Below are 22,803 nucleotides of genomic sequence, written 5' to 3' on the forward strand. Positions count from 1 at the left end.
CCCCCCAAAACCAGGTCGGGGAACAGCGGGATGGCGGTGCTCCGCCTCCCCGCAGTCCTCCGAGCTTGTGGGGCTGGCCAATGTCTGCCCGGCGCACAGGGCGCTCTGCTTCAGGGCGCCCTGCGCGCCGGGCGGCAGGCTGCTATCCGCAGCCTGGGGAGCCCTGTGGGAACTCCCGCGGGCTCCCCAGGCTTGCTGATAGCTTCCTGGAGCCTGGAGAGTGAGAGGGGTCAGTGCGCACCGACCCCTCTCGCTCTCCAAGCTTCAGCGAAAGCCTGTATTCGCTCCATAGGATGCACACAGATTTCCCCTTCATTTTTGGAGGGGGAAAAGTGCGTCCTATAGGGCGAAAAATACGGTAGTCCTCAAAGAGGAAATGAGGGGAGCTGATATGGTCTTTTACTCTTCTCCTTCAGAGTCCAGAACCACAGACTGCAGACATTTTTTGCTGGGACATCCCCTCTTCACTAACCAGCTCCGCAGACTGCCTTCATACCCACCCTTTTTAACAAATCTGGAGGTGACTAAAGCTCTTCTTGGTCCTAGATCAGGCATGTCCAAAGTCTGTTTCAGGGGCCTAATCCGGCCCGCTGGTCTGTTCAATCTGGCCCTTGTGCCAGTTTATTTCCTAGGATAAAATCCTTTAAAAATCCTCAACAATTCAATCCTAAAAAAAGGTTAACAACTTTGGTCGGCCCTCACAGCCCTTCACTTCATCAAATCTGGCCCTCTTTGAAAAAGGTTTGGACACCACTATCCTAGAATGATTCTCCTCCTCTGTTGGGAACTCTGGGGTGAACATTGGTCTCTTCGTTTGTTAATATTTTGCTCAGTAACACCTTTCCCCCGCCCACCAAATGTTTTTTGTAACTAATACAAAATGTAGCTATTAATGTATTGCTGTAGCTCACAACCAATCAGGAAATGGAAAGATTCAGAAATGATTAATTTGAAAAGGGGTTGGAAATAATTTTGGAAGCCATCTTATTCCTGTTGGCTGGCAGTGCTTCTGTTTAGCTACAGGCATGGTCAATCAGTAGACATTAATAAAAGATTATAACTTGGCCAGCTAGTATTTGGGAAGAAGCATTTCACTGACCCTTATGTTTTAGTAAACATAAACTGCAGAGGAGTGCAGCCACTCTTGCATTGATATAATTATTCATACTTGCTTTAGAAAGTATGAAGTCTGAGTAGATCATATGTGTTAAAAACGCATTGCTATGATAAAGCTCATTTCAGTGCTTTATTAGATCAAGTTAAATACGTATTAAAAAATTGCAAGGGCATATCAAACGGAGTATATTGTTTTAGCTTTTTTCTAGACAGATGAATACAGTGGCCATTAAGTTTTAATTATCTCTTATCTACTGGTACCATGGCAATAAACATTACAAAAACTGTATAGCAAGATTTGATATCATTCATTATTTGCCAAGGATAGTGTTGATTAGCAAGTCCACAAGGACTGAAGCACATATATTTCTGAATCCCCCCCCAATCATCTTAATATAATTTCTGTATTGTTTTATTACTGTTATGTATTATTTTATGAACTTAGCAAGTTACAAAAAGTCTTCCTATGCAGAAGTATAAGATTTTCAGTGTTCTCTTTATATTGTTTTTTAAAGAAAGAGATAACTTAAAGCTATTGTTTATTTCCATGAATTTGAAAATGTTCATTAAGATATATATATATAGTAACTTGCACTTGAATTCATTTGCCCGGCTTATAATTACGAAGAATTTGGTTGAGACCCTTGCGAGACAGTGTGGCCTTCAGAGAGGCACATATGCACTGCAGCTAGGTAGCTTCTGTGTCTGGTAACAAAGAATGAGGAGGTCAAAACCATCTCAGCGGGCCTAAGTCAGGTCAGTCTGAGGCAATGGTGCTTGGTGCTGCTGACGAAGGGGGAAGTTGTGGCGGCAAGGGGGAGTCCTGTTCAAAAAGTCAGCTTTGTCAAAAGCTTCAGTCACTTTCTTACCTACAGGCAACCTCTGCTGATCCCAAGTCATTAATCGAACTGGAGAGCCGTCTTGACCCTGGCTCCTTTCCTTTGAAGTGTGATGTCCTCTGCTGCATGAGGAAATAATTTGCTGCCTGATTCAATGAGCCATCAGTAGAGCCAGCAGACCCAATGACATGTGAGAATATTAACCTCCTACCTTGAAGAGCTGTGAATCTTGAGAGGCAGTCTATAATTCACCCAGCACTCCTGAGCCTTACCTCTCCGTCTTTGTCTCTCTCTCCTCTTCTTGCTTTCTCACTCTCAAACACGCACAAACGCACACACATAAGGAAGAGCAGGGCTTTGCAATCAGTGTTCTTTTAAATTTTCTTCAACAGAGGGAGCCTTCCCTGGTTTTCCAAGCAGTGAGTTAATTTCCTTTGGTGGTTATGCACAAAATTTATGCTGAAAAGCAGAATAGGAATGGACCACACATCTTATTTGATTTGTTAAAGGATGTGTGTGTGTGTGTGTGTGTGTGTAAGCTTTTAAACAACACAGACATTATTCACCTAACATTGTGCTTGGAAGAAATATCCAAGGAATTTGGAGGGAAGCATAAAGAGATAGATATAGATATAGATATAGATATAGATATAGATATAGATATAGATATGAGAAACTTGTGAAATCTTTCCAAGTGGTGGATTTGAGGCTCCAAAGAGAACATTGTAGGTTTGTTGTTTTAGAGTATTTCCAAGCTGCTTCCACAGTGCTCATAACATTGTTGAAAAACCAAACAAAACCTTATGATTTAAATTAAGAGTTGTAAAATGTCACAATGAGACTATAGCATTCAGTAGGATGAGGTTGTAGAATGGACTGCACCATCTCAAGCTGCAAATGCAAATGCAAATGAATAAAACTTGGTTACATTTGGGAAAAAATAGATTATAATCACATATAAAAGATGGGCTTTAAGGAGGTAATTGGAGGAAGTATGAGTGGTAAAGGCAAGGAGTTATGGAAAGGAGGGGCAAATGATTTGGAGACCAAGGATGTTGTCAAGAAGGAAGTGGACAGCCAAGAAAGGCTGGTTGAAGATGGTCAAAGGAGTGCCAGGTTACAGGCAGCATGGGGCTGAATTCCTCATTTAAACCAAATGGCTGAATCTTCAGTTGCAGGTTTCTAATAATCTCTGCTGCAGTATTGATCAAATGCACACAATGTCAACAAATATATCAAGAAATAGCAGTAGAAATTAAACATCCGATCCTTCCCTGCCCTGTTCATCTGGGATGGGTGCTGAAGTAACACAGTGGGCAGCAAGAAGTGGGGAGGGGAGGCAGAATAGGACCAATGGCTGGCTTTACCAGCCTTGTGTATCGTGTGTCAGTGAGAGGTAGATTCCAGTGGGCTATAGAAGACAGGAGTGCCTGGCGTGCTCTGGTCCATGGGGTCACGAAGAGTCGGACACGACTAAACGACTAAACAAACAACAACATAGAAACCTACCTCCTCAGCTGAAGACAGCTCAGCACTCACTCTCCCTTAGGAACAATGCAGGATTAGCAGGGCACTTTGAGGGGGTGTGAGGTGTTTTCCCTTTAAACCACTGTAGAATAGTTTTGTTTTGTGTTGGCCTGTTCTTCAGTGTTCCTAGAGTGTTCCTAGTACCACACAGATGTGATAGATGTATTAGTCATTAGGGAGGATTTTCTTTTAGGTTGGAGGGTAAAGAGGGCTTCCCTCGACCTGCCTTATGGAACTGTTTGAGTTGGAGGGTATGGGAACAGGGGTAAGAAGCTATTATTATTATTATTATTATTATTTACATTGGGAGTTAGTGCTGGCCCATTGCACACTGTTTTATAAATAGCATATAGCTTGATCAGCTCAGTTCTGTCTCCTTATGCCCTCATTTCCTACTCTGGGTACAAGAGAACACACACAAATTCCTGTTTTAAATCTGCCCAGCCACTTTTTAAAGCCAAATACCTTCCGTGCAGCCATACGTAGTGTATATCAGCACAGTGAGACAATAATATGGAGTGTAAAGCCATAAACATAGCTCCTGACCTCCTCCTCTCTCATAAACACAACATGAGTCATGTCCTGTTGCCCCAGAAATCAACATCCCCACATGTTCTTACTAGGGACAACCTCTGTATTGATGAACTTTTATCTTTCATTCTTTCAAATAATAGTGAAGATATTATACGCTTTTCAACAAAAACTTGTCAGAGGACACATTAAAAAGAAAATTAAAAGTATAAATTAGCCAATAAATATAGCAGTAGAAATTAGATTTATAATCCAGGGTCTTTTAAGATAACTGAGGATCAAATGCTTGCCTGAAGAGAGTTTATATCTGCCGTTCTTCACATGCCAAGAAGACAGTCCTCCAGGTGATCTGGCCACCAGAACATCTCCTTTCCACTAGCTATCCAAAAATGGCTCTCTGGTGGCAGTTCCTACATTGCCATGATACTGCAAGAAGCCTTGGGCACAATGTAGGAGAGCTCCCCCTAGAACTCCTTCCAGTGTTAGCATCCGTCCTCAGGAAAATGTGTTAATGCTGGTGAGTGTTGGAAGATCTATGGCATGGGTAGGCAAACTAAGGCCCAGGGGCCAGATCCTGCCCAATCACCTTCTAAATCTGGCCCACGGATGGTCCGGGAATCAGTGTGTTTTTACATGAGTAGAATGCATCTCTTGGTTCTTTGTGGGGCCTGCCTGGTGTTTTTACATGAGTAGAACGTGTGCTTTTATTTAAAATCCATCTCTGGGTTATTTGTGGGGCATAGGAATTTGTTCACTCCCCCCCCCCCAAATATAGTCTTACAAGGTCTGAGGGACAGTGGACCGGCCCCCTGCTGAAAAAGTTTGCTGACCCCTGATCTATGGCATGGACTCCTGTGTTATGGCCCAGGCTTCTCTATGTTACCCTGCTGGCGCTGCAAGTAGTAGTGCTTTAAAGGCTCCCTCATTACTCGGAGCCAGACTGAAGATGCTTGGTGTGCCACACACTAGGAGCCAGAGCTCAGCTCACCCAGATGAACTTTGTAGGATTCTAGCCAGAGACTTGAGAAGAAAATGTAACTTGGAGGATTGTTCCTGGCTTAGGATAGTAAAATACCTTGCTACTTTGAAGTGACTGATTCCCCCACCCCATGGAAGCCATCCAGCTTAGGAGAATTTATGTGAAACTTTGAAATACTTCAGCTTGAAATCCAAGGGCAGCAAAATGAAATATCCTTTCCTTGAAACATTTCCATATCATTCCAGAACGTGGACGGCTCTCTAAGGCGTATGTGGGTCAAGGGATAGCATGAGTCTTAATTGCAATGTATTTTACTCTAATAAGGTTGCCTTCAAGTTGTGAAATCATCAGCTGTGAACAATGAGAAAGCGATTCAAATGCAACTACTTTTACTCCTTTCCCACCATGCATGCGTCCATCTGTTATCCGTTTGCACCTCTGGTAGCCGGTCACAAAGGCTGGTTTTCTGCTGGCCTCTCTCCACTTCATCTTTTTTATTAAGTTTATTAAAACTAGTCAGATTATACTTTTCTTATGGCGGAGGCTCCACTTGGTCCATTCATTATAGTTTCTTATCTTGGCAGGCAATCTCAATTGAAAGGCAGCTAGTCCATTATGCACATATGAAGCCCATCACTCCTCCAGCGATGGCCAATTCATCAAACATTTATCTTTTGCCCTCTGAGCAGTGCGTCAATTTGCTTGTCACTCCCCAGCCTTGGTTGTTGTGGAAGATGGGAGAAAAATTACTTTCTCTCCCCCCACCACCACCATCCATTTCTCACTACGCTAGAAGAGTGTGCTATATACTGCCTAGCTCGCTCCATTCTCCTAGTTTTCTTTTAAAAGGGGTGGGGACTATTTACAATCTAATGCTCAATTTATAATTCAGAATGTTGCTGTTAAAGGTATAAGCACTATGCTGTTAACACCGTTCTTGGTTTGAATGTAGTTGAACCATCACGCAGGTTCGCTGCATCCCCAAATGTAACTGCTAACACAAGGGTCGGCAACCTAAGGCCCATGGGCCACAAGCTGCCCACGGGGGTCGTTTAACCGGCCCATGAGCCGCCCGCTCAGCGAGTCCCCGCATACTGTGCTAAACCAGCATGGCACGGGGACTTGGTTCTGTGGTGCCAGAAATCGCGTCTGCGTAGGCGCTGGAAATCGAGCCACCCGCTCGGCGAGTCCCCGCGCGCTGTGCTAAACCAGCGTGGCACGGGGACTTGCTTCTGTGGTGCCAGAAATCGCATCTGCGCATGTGCATGCACTAGAAATCGTGTCTGCACAGACGCAGATACCGGAAATTGTGGGTGCACTTGCTCATGTGCGCGCGACCCGGCCCACGGAGGGATCTGTGCTGGAGTGAACCGGCCCAGGCGAGGTAAACCTTGCCGCCCCCTGTGCTAACATCTGAACATACAAAGGAGGGATAGTTTGACCCCACTTGTGAACTCGAAGTCCTCACATTGTTCTTCTTTTGGCTTATTATGGACCAGTGAAACCAGACGCCTTCATCTGCACCAGCTGTAATGAAACATGCCTCTCTCCTATTGGTCTCTACAGCCACACCAGGCACTGTAACTTTCCAATGGTTTGACTTAACCACCTCCCCCGCATGGTGCGCTCTTCCATTGTCTCTTGAGACAGACGGATGCCAGCAAATGATCAAATTTTTTTTGTACCTTGCCCTTCCTCTGATAAGATCTAGGTGGTGCATCTAAATCCCTATCCATGTGACATGTGACAAGGGTCCACATAGTGGGGCTGTCTCCAGCATGTTCCCTGCCCCCCTGACATCTATGCATTTATTCTCTTGGTTTGAACCATTGTGCAGATTTAGCGCATCCCTAGGTTTTACTGCTAGCACCTGAAAATCCAAAAGAGAGAGCCGCTTAAGCCTTTGGGAGGAATGATGGGATAAATTTGATTAATGGTGGTGATGGTGACAATAATAATAGTAATACCTGTGCAAGTAGACTTCTATGGATGGAGGCCTACATGCATAGAGTGTGCATATGCTGCTCCTGTCCAGATGTCATTGAGGGCAGGACCAGCTGCTATGGCAACATATATCACCTGGACACCCAGGAGGAAAAACTGGGTCTTGGATCACAACTAGACGTATGAACTTTTTTGTAAGGGAAGAGTAAATCCTCATCCAGAATTAAGAGTTTGAAGATCTTATAAGTTTATATTCCTTTATGTACCATATTTTTCCATCCATAAGACACCCCCATGTATAAGACCCCTCCAAATTAAGAGAACATCCCTCAGCACTACCCATGTATAAGACCAGCCCCAATTTTAAACCTAATTTTTTGGTGGGGAAAAAACCTAGTCTTATACATGGAAAAATACGGTAGTCTAGAAATTAAAATACTCATATTGCCATGCAGTACAGCTGAATAAATCTTCCTAGTCTGTTTGGAAATTATAATCTAGGCATTTTCTGATGAGCTTGTTGGCAAAGAGAAAATGGCTGATGCTGACCAGTAAAGCCCCAACAAGTAAGGAAGTAGCCACACTTTGGCTGTTTGGATATCTGAATCTGTGGTGTGTATAGCAGGGATTGGGCATAATTCAGGCATATACAAACTATTCCTAAACTCTGAGTTAAGTACTTTTGGAGTCCCTAAAGCAATTTAGAACTTTGATAGAGGAAGCTGACTGAAATTTGGTTTTAAATAAACATGGCTGGACACCAGAATAACATGGTAGCTTATTCCCACTTCTGGTGGGAGTGTCAGAGGATATAGGAGTACTGGGCACAAGAAATTTGCCTTATTACAAAGCAAATAATTATGCCCCTCCATGACCTCTGCTGAATTTGTTTATTGATCAGGATGTAGAATTGGTAAGGCTTTTACTTTTAGTAAGGAATTGGTCACCCGTTTACATTTATCAGCTGAAACGATCACAGCCAGGGTACTGGAAAGATTCTGATGTGAATCTAGAAACCTGCTGCCAAAAATTATGGTGGACAACACTGGTAGAAAAATGTGCCCCAAAAATATTGAGAGACCAACATACATGATGCTCTTTGGGTGGTGTGTGGTGGGACTTGTGATTTCTTTAATATGAGGTAGTGTGGCAGCTTTGTTGCTTATGTGTGGCTATGGATCCAATGATACAGGACTAGATTATGATTCTGCTTTGGTCCTCACCTTGCTAAAAGTTCAGCAAAAGAGAACATTGGAAAGAGAGAAAGTGTTATAAGTGAAATAATGTCCCCTGCTGATGAATTGGTTTGATTGCACTCACCTTATGAAATTTTGGGCACCATGTCCATTAGATGATGATAAATGTTGAGCTTTTTATGTGAAAATTATTTCATGCAATCATTCTGATGTGTTTTTATGTGTGTTTATTTTCCTGTCCTGTCATGAAATCTAGTCATGTGAACTTGCTCAGACTGGTAAGATGGCAGAGCTTAGTTTTGGAAACTGTTTTGGTAACCCAGTTGATAAGTGATATAGACATCCAATCTTGTAGTCATGCATTTGTCTGAATGCTTTTTTAAAGAACACTTTAAAAATTAGAAGTATGGACAATATTTCATTGTGTAACAGCACCATCTTTAATTTCTGGTAAGAGCTATTTGTTGTCAATAAAGAGCAAGTCGATTTCAAGGCATGTCCCATCTCTAGTTTATCTGTAGTCAGCAGGAGGAAATGTGTGTGTGTGAGGGGGGGAATGTCATTTGAAATGAGTGAGATATATTAAGGGGAGCATAATGTGTTCTGTTTCCAATCAACACACAAGTGTATATTAGTTGCATAATGAGGAAGTCTGTACAAATCTCTTGGTTTGTGTTGCTTCATTGTTGAAACAATACTGCTGCTGTTTCCTTTTTCATTCTTTCTTATTTAATGCATAGTTCAAGATTACCAATAGGCAAAAACTTCTTTTTTAAAATTTCATTGTAACCAAATCCTTTCCAAATGTTCTTCATCAGACCAGATGACTGGCATACAGAAAAGCTAGTAGACAGCAGTTAGTTACCCTGCATATTCAAAGCAAAAATTGCCACTGAAAATACCCCTTTGTGCTGAAAAATGAAACCCTTTTCCTCCAAATTATGCATGAATTATAGGATGCAGATAAACTGGGGAAAGCACTACAGATTTAATCGAAGGGCTTAAATGGGGGGGGGGGGAATGTTCCCAGAGAACTTTGTGTTCCAAAGGCTTATTTTACTGTCTTGCATACATAGCTTCTAAGTCATCAGGAGGGAGGGAGTTCGTTTGCCTGCTCAGCACACTGTTTTTGTAAGCTAATGAGGGCAAAGCGTGAGCCATAGGCAATGATGCTGTGATATTAGCTGTGACAGGGAGCTTGATCATAATTATCTTAACGAGGATAGGGTTAATTACAGTGGAAACTTAAAGTTCTTTCTGTTGGAATCAGGCAGAGCTGAATGCGTTGTGATGTTTTGTCATTTTGATGTGACTTTGGAAATTGCATTGGAAATCTCTTGGCAACGATTGCTCTCCTCCAGGAGTGGGAGTGTGAGGCCTGCAATGAGGTAACCGAGGTGGTACCTGTAGGTGAGATAATGGGCAGCTTTCATGTCATTAGAGCAGGGACAGATCAACCTGCAATGCACTTGAGTGATGCTTATTAGCCTTCTAAACCAACTAGGGAAGACGGCTACCTGCCACTACCCCTTAAGCCCTTGGTGGTGTTCATGGTACTGAGCCTGTGCCTTGTTGCTTTTAATTCACAAAGACAGATAGAAGGTTCTTTGCTACAAACTAAGAGAGCTTACAGGCTTTCCTTGCTTCTCTTTGAGTTTTGCAGAGTTTTAATAAAAGGGATATTCCAAGAGCAGAAGCAGCCTATTCCTAATATCTAGTAAAAACATTGATGCTAATCCCTTCTGCTTGAATAGCACTTCTCTGTTGAAGCTCCTAAAGTACTCTACAGACACAACTTTACAATCTGCTGGGTGCAGTGCTGTAGGCAGCTTGATCTCTGTTCAGTAACTGGGAAACTGAGGTCCATGGAAACTTTATGCATTGCCAAGGATCTCTCAGGACAGTCCTGAAAACTGGATGCTTCTGACCTAGCAATGATAATGAGCCATTATTCACTTCTTCTTCCTCGCACTCCACACCCACATATTGGAGGTCAGAACTGAGGATGGCAAAGACTGTTGTCCAATCAGAAGGTCGGAGGTTCGAACCTCCGCAATGGTGTGAGCTCCCATTGTTCGGTCCCTGCTCCTGCCAACCTAGCAGTTCAAAAGCACCTCAAAGTGCAAGTAGATAAATAGGTACCGCTCCGGCACAAAGGTAAACGGTGTTTCCGTGTGCTGCTCTGCTGTTGGTGTTCCGCTGCACCAGAAGCGGCTTAGTCATGCTGGCCGCATGACCCGGAAAAACTGTGGAGTGGACAAACGCTGGCTCCCTCGGCCTGTAAAGCGAGACGAGCGCCGCAACCCCAGAGTCATTTGCAACTGGACTTAACTGTCAGGGGTCCCTTTACCTTTACTTTACATATTACATGTAACATGGGGCAAGGGCTGTAGCTCAGCAGCAGAGCAAGTCTCACATGCAGAAGGTCCCAAGTTCAGCACTTGGCTTTTCCAGACAGGATTGGAAATGTCCCATGCCCGAAACTCTGGAGAACCACAACCAACGAGGGTAGACAATACTGAGCTATATGGACCACTGGTCTGGCTCAGTATAAGGTGGCTTCCTAAGCAGTTCAGATCTCTAAATATTTATGCTTGAACAGACAATTTGGGGCAGGTTAATTGGGATCAGAGAGGCATGAAGGTAGGTGAGAATGGAGCAGGGTTATTATTACACTCCTTATTCTCACTTGTAGCCTCTCCACCCCTGCCATGTGCTCTGAAAAATGGAACTGATTAAATGGTGAAGGTGGACAGAGCACAAAGGCTTCCTTGAAAACTGCAGGAATGAATGAACACTAAAAAAAGAGAGAGCTATGTTGGATATGGACTGGACACCGTGTACACAATGCCCCTGCTGATGACGTGGTAAGGAAAATAAACAAACAAGACCTTGTGTAACTAGAGACAGATCCAAGTATCTGCTGGTATGCATATTGTTGAAGGGGAGGGTAGCCATTGCTCCTTCACTCCAGCATGCCTTGCTGCAGTCTAAGATCACTTTGCGCCGGGGAAGGTGGAACCTAGTTAAGTCTGCATAGTGCCTTCTCTGTTCCATCTTGAGCCTGTTGGAAACTGCAGGCTGTGGCTTTTTATCCTTTCCTACAACACCCTCTTGCAAACTCAAAAGTTCACGTGCTACTCTCTGGCTTTGCGTTGGCCCTGATGAAAGGTATGGCGCTTCTGTGTAGTGTGATTCCTTAAAACAAAAGGAAAGGAAAATTCCCTGTGAGAGTGACTAATGATATTACACGGCAAAAATGATCAAGCCCTAGCCAGGTGTGGAGGAGGGCTTTGCACACAATCTTCTCTGTTCCTGCCTAAAGCTTAGGCGGGCATTGTGCCCTAGCCTCTGTTTTGGAAATAAAGGGGCTACCTCAATAGGCAACTCTCTATCTCTCTCGCTCCTTTGTCCCACTTCATGGCATGTCATTTTGTTTTATGCCTCCCCTCCAGCAGTTTTGGATGTGTGCTTTATTCTTCTTGCCAGTTGCCAACCATTTGCAGATTCTCATGATAAGGGTATTATATTTGCATAACACAACTCATGAACAATGTGCATTTCGAGGCTGACACAGACCAGAGCCCCAGCAATGCATACTCACAAAGGGCCTATTAGCGTCCCATAAGGCTCTGTGGTGTTGACAGGGTGGTGGCCTTTTTTGAACTCCCTTTGGCAAGCGGAAAGACTTTTTTTTTCTTTTTAAAGCAATAAACTGAAGATTGGACATAATCCACTACTAACTATTTATACGGAGAGAGCATTTAAATGGGCACTGCCAGTTAGGCTTTATTACGAACCTAAAGTTAACAATCATAACCACACAATCTGTTTATTGCTTCTTCTCCTGTGCGGCTTACAGAGGAGCGTGAGGTCAGGATCATTTAGAGCAGCAGTTTCTCCTGCCCCATGAACCATTTGGAAATTTCTGAGGGACTTAACATTTGGGGAAGGCTTTTTTTTTTTTAGGGGGGTGCCGTGACACTGGAGTGCAAACAGATTCATTTCCCCCACAATCTGATATGGCAGCATTCAGTTACGTGCTTTCCATTGCTTTCTATTTCCTTTCAGAATGGATTGGCAGGGGCGCCAGAAATTGCAGCTTAATGTATGTTCCAGCAAAACCAGTAGAAAGTACAGTGGTACCTCAGGTTGCATACGCTTCAGGTTACATACGCTTCAGGTTACAGACTCTGCTAACCCAGAAATATTACCTCAGGTTAAGAACTTTGCTTCAGGATAAGAACAGAAATTGTGCAGTGGCGGCGCAGTGGCAGCAGGAGGCCCCATTAGCTAAAGTGGTGCTTCAGGTTAAGAACAGTTTCAGGTTAAGAACAGACCTCCAGAACGAATTAAGTTCTTAACCCGAGGTACCACTGTATAGCACTCAACTCCCTTTTCGTCCAAGCACGTTGCGCCCACTTGCAACCTTTTTCAGTATGGGCTCTATGAGGGCCACTCCAGCTCTTTTCTCACTCAGCAGATGAGCTCAGTATTAAAAAATAAATAAAAGGCTGATAAATGTATTCGGAATGTGCCTACTGCATGCAGCAATCAGTGGAAACAGGTGCACTTGCATTGTTTGAGCCGCCTGAAACAATGGCCAGGCTGTGCTCAGGTGAGGAGCAAATGGAGATGGGGGTCTGTGGCAAAAGGGAACAGCCCATGAAATGCTACCACACATGTGACCCCCACCCCCCAAATGCAGTAGTGAGCTTCCGTACCAGCAGTTACTGCAGATGTATAACAGGTTGTTCTTTATTATTAGATTTTTCTACGCTAAAGGGAAATCTGGGTTAAATGGGGCAGAAGGATGGTGACGATGTAATGTGGGTGGTGCAAAAAATAAAATAAAAACGTGTTCATGAGTAGCTCCGATTCCACAATAAACTCCCATCTGAAAGCACCCTTTGTAATTCACATCGGTTTTGAACCTCCAGAGTAGAGTAAGGTTACCAGATGTTCCCGTTTCCTGGTGACAGTCCCCAAATTTACAAATCAGTCCCCATACAAATTCCATTGAAGTTGAAAACTGTCCCCGGATTCATTGGGAAAAAAATCTGGTAACCTTAGAGTAGAGGACTGCTGAGAAGCATGGAGTTTCTCTGGTTATTTATGGTTAACACTGTGGTGTCCTTGAACCGTAGCATGAAGGTCACATGTTTTCTTTCCTACAAAGGGCTTTTCATTCCATTCTTTTATTACGGGGCTATAAGTTTCAGATAAGACAATTTCATCTATCCTACCCCTGCCAAGTTTAAATTTTTGAATTGGGTGGATAAATATTTGTTATTTCCCCCCACAGCATGCCTGTTATATGCCTGCACTAGAGCATATCTCATGCAGACCTTGAAGAAGGGTGTTAAAGAGGGAGGGAATAATTCCCTTTAGTATAAATGTCATTGGACAGTGAATAAATAGTGTAGACTTGCATCTCCCTTATTCATCACATTTTATAAAATAGTGAGGAGATAACGTGATGATCCTCACCACTGGTAGGCATACTAGCTCAGCTGTCAAGTCATGCAACCTCAGCATATCTCTAGGTGCCTGGTAGGTGAATGAGCTGTGAATGTGTGTGTCTTTGTGTATGCTCCATATACCATGCCCATCTTAGGTGATTAATGTGAAGATTCCCCCACCCATTTCTGTAAGAACTTGCAAAGCTACGAAATTAAGAGTTAAAACGGTGGCCCAGCAAAGTGACAAAGCCAGACTTTTTAATTCCTTCCTCCTAGCTTTCCTAATTGGCTGCCAAATTTCTACAAATGTCTATGTGTTTACAACCCGAAGAGCTGTGCTTCCATGCTGAAAAGATTTTGCTTGTTACTTTTAAATCTCAGTGTTTTGTGCGTGTCTGTGTGTTTTGTGGGCAGGCATTGCCGGGGGGGGGGCATCATTGTAAAAAATAATAATTTTTGCTGTATCTGGGTGATTCAGGGCTCTCTAGCATTTTATCTTTTGTGCTTGAAAAAACAACCACCACAACGAAAAACTCTAGACAGAGAAAATTCTGTGGTTAATAAAATAAAAATCACGAAAGGAAAATGAAAAACTTCCCATCATATCCCCCCCTCCTGCAGTTTTATATATAGGGTAGCTGCTGAGAACAATTCTTGAAGTTGTATTTATTATTGTTAGTGGGGTATGATATTTCATGGCAGAAATGATGGATGACAACTTAAATTTGTGTCCAGGGAATGAAGGTGAACTGTGACAGAGTTATTTATCTTGGGAATGGAGGTTAGGGTCAGGCGAGGCTGGGTGCCTGAAGGCACAAGACATTGACAAATTCATCCTGCAGGCCTCATATCTGAAGCCTTTTGTTTTGGATCCTGGCTACTCACTAAGTGACCCCCATCCTTCATTCTGCCAGCCTGCGAAGAAGGATGTGTTGCTGTACCGACACTCCCCTTGCCACTAATTCTTGTCATTCAGTCTCCTGACAGGACTAAAGCAAAACTCTTCCCGCTCCTTGAAAGGGAAGGTTAAAATATTTATTTCAGCTCATAATGGCCTCCCTGATTTACTGGAGTATCATTTTTCCTGTTGCCTTTGTCGTTGCAGGTCACTGGAAGGACTGGAGACATTTAGCGGCTTGGAAGAGCTGATCTTGGACAACAATCTCCTCCGGAATGACCTCCGGTTACCCAGGTTACCACACCTCCATACCCTGATGCTGAACAAGAACCAAATATCCTTCCAAAAGGGAGGGTGGGGAGGGAAGGGGAGAAAGGCCCTGCCAAATGTCGAATAATCCTTATGTGTCAGCCAAATTAAAGTATGTAAAATGTCGCTCGTTTGCAGACAAAGCATCCTCTCCCTTTCTCTTGTCACTCAGAATACTTCAAAGTAATTTATTACAGGTCATTCATAAACGAAATGCCTCGCTATATCTTCCTGTTGCTCCGTTTTTTTAGTGCGAGCCCTAAGTTTATGGCTCTGAAGGAATCTTTGTCAATAGATTGAGAGGTGGAAATAGCAGCCAGTTTTGCGCTTCTTAACAGAACCCAGCCTGCTTGGGTTCTGTGGCAGGCTGACCTCTAGTGGAATAGTGTGTGCAGTGAAACAAGATTAAAACATTAGGTTGGCTTTTTTTCACATGTACATAGAATGCTTCTTAAAGAAAATATACATCTTGTTTAATTTGGCAGCAGCAATCACTTGACAGGAGCCGATAGGGCCATGTTAGCCATTAGGCTAGAAAGGGTCAAGAATAGTTTCCCACCCTTTGCTGTTTTGTGAATAACACTGATCGCCAGAGTGTAGCAGTGCGGTTGTTATTTCCTGTGCTGGGCTCTTTTAAAACATTGAGACACCCTAAGAGTGGCAGCTGTTCCCTTCTCGCACAAACAGCATTGTTGCTTGGTATTATTGTGAATGCTGGTAGTCAGCACTGCAGGACAGGCAGCAGCGAAGCCATGCAATGTTGCATGCGGAGACTGAGCTGAAAATATCAGTTCAGTTTTAGCTTAATTTTCATTGTTTTCAAAAGATCTTTCTCTGTGTTTTGTCCAACTCTGGGATGCAAAGAGGGTGGGGGCAAAGATGCGTGTTAGCAGCTCTCTTCTCAGCCAAGTCTAATACTTTGCCCAAGTAATCAGCCACCATACCCAGGAAGCCTGGACATTTTATAGGCTTTAAAAGAATGGGCTTGGAAGCCTTTGAGTGGCCTGTCGCTAGTAAGGACTGATTGGCAAATTTTTAAGCAGAGAATGACTATCCTTAGGCAAGTCAAAGGACGTAATGACAGTTAAGCTCCTGTAAATTAATCAAGTATTTTACACATACACTCTCATGTAACCTTCACAAACCTGTTACTTGCCAGATGTTTTGGACTACATCTCCCATCAGCCTCTGTGTTGGCTGGGACTGATGGGAGTTGCTGGGCAAAGCATGTGGAGAGTGGCAGGTTGGTGAAGCTGCTCTGGTGGTGCTGATTTGTCAACATACTCATAAAAGTAAGTACAATACAAAGTAATTATTTAGAGCTGCAGAGTGTTCAAAACACTCACAAATATGTGGAATTCCTACAACACCCCGTAGGATACTGCTATTCCAGTATTAAAGATGATGAAATGAGGGATAGCAAATTAATGGCTATGGAAATATTTGAACTAGGGGGTCCCAATCTCACATTTTATGCCACTACAGTACACACATGGGATCCAGGATAGAGAAAGTGTGTACCCAAAGAGGGCCCCATATTTTGAGCTCCATCTTTCTATGCCATATGCAAAATGGCACTTGAGGTTTCCACATTGCTTGCTATGTGGCTGGCAGCAAGTGTTTAGAGGAATGTTCCCCACAATCCTCTGTGGTGGCACAAGTGATCCTGGGATGATGCATCATAATTCAGAGATAAGTAGACAAGAAAGAGCAGCTAAGAGACTTGGCACACCCTATTTCCAGTATGGTGAGTGCCCCATAAGAAATGAACTGTGGGTTAGGTGGTTAAAGGTGGTTAATTGTGGGCAAAGTACTTAGTTTTTGGCCTCAATTCAAAGGGCTGGTTATGACCTATAAAGCTTTATGTGGCTCAGGACCTCAGGACCTCAAGGACTGCCTCTACCTACATGCACTGACCTGGACCATGTGACCATTATCTGAGGCCCTATTTCATGCAGGAGTTTTGGAGGGTAGCAACACAAGAACAGACCTTGTGGAATGCTATCCACCCCGGGGGGGGGGGGAGCCTCTTGGGCTTGCCGATCAGAAGGTCGGCGGTTTGAATCCCCGTGAAGGGGTGAGCTCTCATTGTTCAGTCCCCGCTCCTGCCAACCTAGCAGTTGGAAGCACGTCAAAGTGCAAGTAGATAAGTAGGTACCACTCTAGCGGGAAGGTAAACGGTGTTTCTGTGTGCTGCTCTGGTTTCGCCAGAAGCAACTTAGCCATGCTGGCCACATGACCCAGAAAAACTGTCTGCAGACAAACGCCGGCTCCCTCAGCCAGTAAAGCGAGATGAGCTCCGCAACCCCAGAGTCGTTCGCGACTGGACTTAACTGTCAGGGGTCCTTTACCTTTACCTTTTTTAATTTGAATGGTAGGCTTGTGGCCTCTCTTATTTTGGCGGGACCTATGTTTTATCTGTATAGCTGTGCTTTAAAGTTTTTGTTGCTGTTTGGCTTTAATGTCTTCAACATCCCCACCACTCTTGCGACTGGCTCCCTCTTTCTCCCCATAGTCTGTCTTCACACCCTCTAAGCACCAATTTGCTCTTGTATTTGTGGGTATGAATTGAGAAGCAGCACAGGGAAGAGTTGACTTAACCCTTTCCCCATGGACTGTTTGCCCACTAAAGATCATCCTCCCCACTCTGCTTTTCTCCCTGTGGTTGAAAAGATGTGGGCCAGCATCTTTTCCCCTCTTAGTGGACTGAACAACTATCCTGGGAAGGGCAATTGTTGACAGAACAATGGGCCATGGGGGGAAGGATTAAGTCTAATCCTGTTCTGACTAAATCTGGAGCACTGTGGCTGAATTAAAATGGAAAAACTGAGCTGTTCATATGCTTCATTCATCCTGCTCCACGTGTTGTTTTGCCCAGTATCTGAAAAATGAGGGTGGGGGTGGAATCCTACCACAAGCATTATGCTGTATATGATAAGTCTCCCATTTGCTTGTTGGCTGCTGCAAATAAGATGCAAATTGGAGTGCATGTAGCGAAGGGAAGGTCTTTAAGGGCAAAAGTTCTGTTTCTATCCTGTGGTGATACCCTTGCCCTTCAGTTATTGAGGTGAAGAAATGGGGTACATTCCATCTGCAAGAGATAACAAAGATAACAGGAAAACATAAATCAATGCTGGGGACAAGCAACATAAAAGAACTGAGCATTTAAGATAGCCACATAATATTTGTTGCACACAACTCCAGGCATGGGAGAGTAAAAGAGTGAATTGTTCGTTTAAACCAGTAATTTGTTCCATTGTTTATTTATTGATACATGCAATTTATAGGCTGCCCTTTAGCTGAAGTTCTTTGGGCGGCTTACAGGCATTAAAACAAGCAAAATTATAATAAAGTAGTAAAATACAGCTAATGCAGGATCGCCATAAACTAACAAGAATCAGTTTAAAAGAGAAAACAGAGAAAATGAGAATTTGCAGCACTAAATCAATTAGAACAAAGGGCAGAGAAACAAAGAGTAAGAAGCAGAGCGGCTTGAATGTGCCCTTCACCTTTTGCCAATTGGCATGAGGTATTAGCACACCTTGCCGCCTCATGATGCTGATCCCCATTTGTTAGCCTTCATTCTGGGATTTCTCAGGCTAGTTTTAGGCCAGTTTTTTTTTAACCTGACATGTTACTAGTGCTATTCATGTCACGTGCACCAGCAGTGTGGCAGTGTTTGGGTGGGAATGGCTTTCAGCCTGCACAACCAATTTGGCATCCTTTCCCCCATACCTTTCTTCCATGCCCCATCTTTGATTTTTATGGTGGATCTGTGGGAACCAAGATTTCCCTGTTTTCACTTGCCTTCCAAATCCTAGATGCAAAGCAGGGCTCTTAAGGAACTGAACAAGGAGTGCCAAAGAACCAGGGTTTATGTTTCTTCTTAAAGGGTCTGGGGGGGGAGGCGGCTTTGAAGTCTTTAAGTTAGCACCCATAACACAGTGCCAGATTTAGGAAAGTTCTCAAGCCTTTGGAAACTGTGCACTAGACACTCTTGTCAAATATGTACATTTTGACACAAAAGCCCAAACTTTGGAAAAGTCCAGCTCTGGATGCAGAAATACTTGTGGTACTTCTTTCTTTCTTTCTTTCTTTCTTTCTTTCTTTCTTTCTTTCTTTCTTGAGCAACCTAGAACTGGACTACAAATCCTTTATAGCCTGTTTTGGGAGTCGTGTGTATGTTTGTAGTGGATGCATTAAATCAACTTCAATGTAAGATTTCATGTGGTCACTCTACCACTTTAATGGCAGGTTTTACTGTTTCCTTCCACTCTGAAGTTGTGTGTGTTATAAACTGTGGAGCAGGAATACCAACGCGTTCCTGGTAACATTTGATCAAGCATTTATGCCTATGTACCAATTAATGCCGCAGTGCCACCAAAAGCACTTTTATTCTTTCTGGTGCATTTGGGCTGCTGTCATTTAACTCCATTTTAAATCTCATTTTTCCTAGGGACTGTAATACATTTAGTGATGAATGTACTGTGAAAGTAACTGCTGCTTGTTGCCATGTTGGAAAAGTTTCATGGCTTTAGCAATCACTAACCATTTCCCCATCCGACATCCATCATTTTGTCAAAGTTTTTAATGTGTTGCAGAGAGTCATCTAGAAAAGAAGAAAAGAGGAGGGAAAAATAATGAAGGAGGGGGGACCCAAGACCTTTCATTTTATGCCAAAAAAATGACTTGGATGTAGTCCCCTTTCCGCTAGCAACAATTAATGTTACATTTCCCCGCATATAATATGGGGTGGGTGGGTGTGTAAATGGAGTTATTTAACAGTCTTCCTTTTGTTATTGAATCCTTAACCCATAATCTTGAGTACATAACAGAACTGGAAAGCCTGCTGGATCATCTGGTTGAAGTAGTGCCTTCCTTGGAGTACCTGAGTTTGCTTGGAAATACAGCATGTCCAAATGAACTGGTCTGCAAAGACAAGGATGAGGGAGACTATCAGAGGTACAGGTTAGTATCTTGGGTTATACATGCATTGCTTTCAAATGCAAAATATTTAGTATTGTATTCAGCTAACCTCTGCTCCTAGAGGGACACGGGTGGCGCTGTGGGCAAAAGCCTCAGCGCCTAGGGCTTGCCGATCGAAAGGTCGGCATCGAATCCCCGTGGCGGGGTGCGCTCCCGCTGCTCGGTCCCAGCGCCTGCCAACCTAGCAGTTCGAAAGCACCCTCGGGTGCAAGTAGATAAATAGGGACCGCTTACTGGCGGGAAGGTAAACGGCGTTCCGTGTGCTGCGCTGGCTCGCCAGATGCAGCTTTGTCACGCTGGCCACGTGACCCGGAAGTGTCTGCGGACAGCGCTGGCCCCCGGCCTCTTAAGTGAGATGGGCACACAACCCTAGAGTCTGTCAAGACTGGCCCGTACGGGCAGGGGTACCTTTACCTTTACCTTAATCTCTGCTCCGAGTAGTAGACCCACTGAAATTAATGGATCAAGGTTGTCACAGTCATTTACAGTAAGCCTACAACTTGTGCACATTCAGCTTTACAGTACATGCGTGGCAAAATAAAAAATAAAAAGAGGGTGGAGTTTCAGGAAAAATGACAGCGGTAGTCCCACCCACCATTGAACCCGATGGGTTTTGTTTATGCACAATTTTGGCTTTAGGCGCAATCCATGGAATGGATTGTAAGTTATGCGCCTGCTGTCCTTTGTTTGGTCTACTCTGAGTAAACGTTAGTTGATTACAACCTTCAACCAACTTCAAATAGCTGCTGAAGTAAAAACTAAGAGCTGTATAGGATTTAATGTAATCTAAGGGCAATGTGTGAAAAGGTTACGGAATCATCCTCTCCCTGCCTCTGTTCAATGGGTAGGCAAACTAAGGCCTGGATGCCGGATCCGGCCCAATCGCCTTCCAAATCCGGCCCATGGACGGTCCAGGAATCAGTGTGTTTTTACATGAGTAGAATGCGTCCTTTTATTTAAAATGTTCCTCTGGGTTATTTGTGGGGCATAGGAACTGAAAAAGTTTGCTGACCCCTGATCTATTCACTACAGAGGCCCTTTTATGAGGCAAGGTGAGGTGGCCAGTTGAAGTTTGTGGGAGCGATTTTGGGTCACCAGGCCTCCTGAAGCCCAGAGCATGGGAGCCATGGAGTAAAACCTGGTGGGATATGGACAGAGCCTTGTGCCTAGTGGGAGCAGAAGATGCCACCTGGTGTGTCACGATAGAGGGACTACAGGGATAGAGTATGAAGGACCTAGGTGGGGGGACTGAATGGCAAAACTTCTGAAGCCAAGCATAAAAAACCCTGCATACCCCTTATTTCTCACAGCTCACCCTCATAATTTAGTCCTTTCCATGGAGGCATTGCTAAGGAAGCTTAACCACACTGAGACCCAGGAAAACACAAGCTATTAATGATGGCCAAATGAGACCTAGGCAGATCTGAACCAGACCTGTACAATCCACTGGAAAGTTCTCTGGCACAGATGTTAATGAAAAAGATTCAGTGATATGAATATTTGGCCTCATATAGGACCTATGCACATATACCCAGCAAATTGCAGCAGCTGTGTATATAGACCTGATGTGGAATTGCGTGTTCCTATAATTGGTGAGTTCTTGTACTTTCTATCATGTTAGAAGCCCACCAGCAAGCCCATACATTTCTATATAGGTCATCACATGGGGGCCACCGAAGTATCAGCAATCAGCTGTTTGGTTTTGATCTGGTAACATCTACAGCAACTTAACCAGATCATGAAATTATGTGTTCCCCACTCCACATAATTGGCTGTCGTTGTCAAGGAAACACACAACACTATAACTGCAGGACCCCAGAAAGTGGCCCCAGACCTTCATTTCAAAGACAGGCATGCATTCAGTGTTAACATGTATTTCTTGCAACAGGTGATGTAAGATGCAAGGTAGTGCTTTAATGATGCAGTCACTGAGTCATGAGCCTTGTATTTTAGATAGGATGGCAAAATTCAAGCAAACTGCATGCCATTTTCTACATAAGCATTCCACATAACCATGTTGCTCTCAAGTTAAACCTACCCACCTATTTGCAGCCTATCAGACAAGCATTCTGAAATGATATGTGAGCAAACACTGACTGTACAGTTCATAAACTTAGAACTGTATGTTCATGCTTCCAGCATAAAAAGTGTTAGAAACCTGAAAGGAGGCTTATCCAGAAGAGACATGACATGGAGTCCATGAGATGGTTTGCTGTGGTTTTTAGCAGTGCTACAGTAATCTGGACAGGCCTCCCAACCTGATCTGTAGTGGCTATTTCAAGTTGAGTGCTTCAGTCTCTTTCGAAAATAGATTCCGAACTGTCTTTAGATACGTCTAATGTGCCAACTTCTGAATTGTACATAAATGTGCCATCTTGGCTTTTGCTAAGTGGCCTAGTTTGAATAAAATATTTTCCCATCGCCTTAACCCCAAACTGGAAGGCACGTTGGCTGTCCTGCGTATAAAGAGCCTAATAGTGGTGTTGCCATGTAAATTTATGAGACATTTTCACCACAGAATTGCTTAAAAATGAATGATATCGCTACAGTTTACTGTTTTTCACTTTAAGTACATTTTTCTGACAATATGCCTCCTATTAATCATTTAAGCAAAAGTAGTTCCTTAAAGGAGCTATTCAGAGGCAAGAATCCATGGTTCATTTAATGCTGTCTGGGGGGAAAAAGTCTTGTTGAGTGACATTCTCTGTGGTTATGTGATGTAATATTTATAATATGTCACACAGCTATACATCAAAACAATCATGGCTGTTGTTGCATTTCCATGCAAAATGTTGATTTTTTTTTTAAAGGGTCAAGATAGTTTTAGCTCATATTAAGGCAAACCATCATGCCAAAACCAGGAGGAGAATCTTACTTTGAAAAGGTTAATTAAAATAGGTTTTAAAGTGAATATTATTCCGATTTGCATCGTATTACTGCAGTGGAACTGAAGTGAATCTCTCTTATCACTTTCTTTTCTCCTGTACAACTAGCATTGAATGTTCTTCATTATTGC

General features: G+C 43.4%; 1 protein-coding gene across 4 annotated transcripts in view; it reads left to right on the forward strand.

Annotated features, from left to right (window-relative positions):
* The window catches only part of LRMDA (leucine rich melanocyte differentiation associated), a 738,096-nt gene that overhangs the window by 383,121 nt on the left and 332,172 nt on the right, over positions 1–22,803 (forward strand). For 3 of the 4 annotated variants that reach the window (XM_053388140.1, XM_053388139.1, XM_053388138.1), the window contains exons 3-4: positions 14,700–14,831; positions 19,635–19,769. In XM_053388140.1, the coding sequence (XP_053244115.1) occupies positions 14,700–14,831; positions 19,635–19,769 (267 nt within the window). Of the gene's footprint in view, positions 1–2,043; positions 2,146–14,699; positions 14,832–19,634; positions 19,770–22,803 lie in introns of those variants that run through there. The other variant, XM_053388141.1, reaches the window with a different exon arrangement.

The sequence above is a fragment of the Podarcis raffonei genome, chromosome 5 (genome assembly GCF_027172205.1).
Source record: "Podarcis raffonei isolate rPodRaf1 chromosome 5, rPodRaf1.pri, whole genome shotgun sequence".
In the NCBI taxonomy this organism is placed as follows: Eukaryota; Metazoa; Chordata; class Lepidosauria; order Squamata; family Lacertidae; genus Podarcis; species Podarcis raffonei.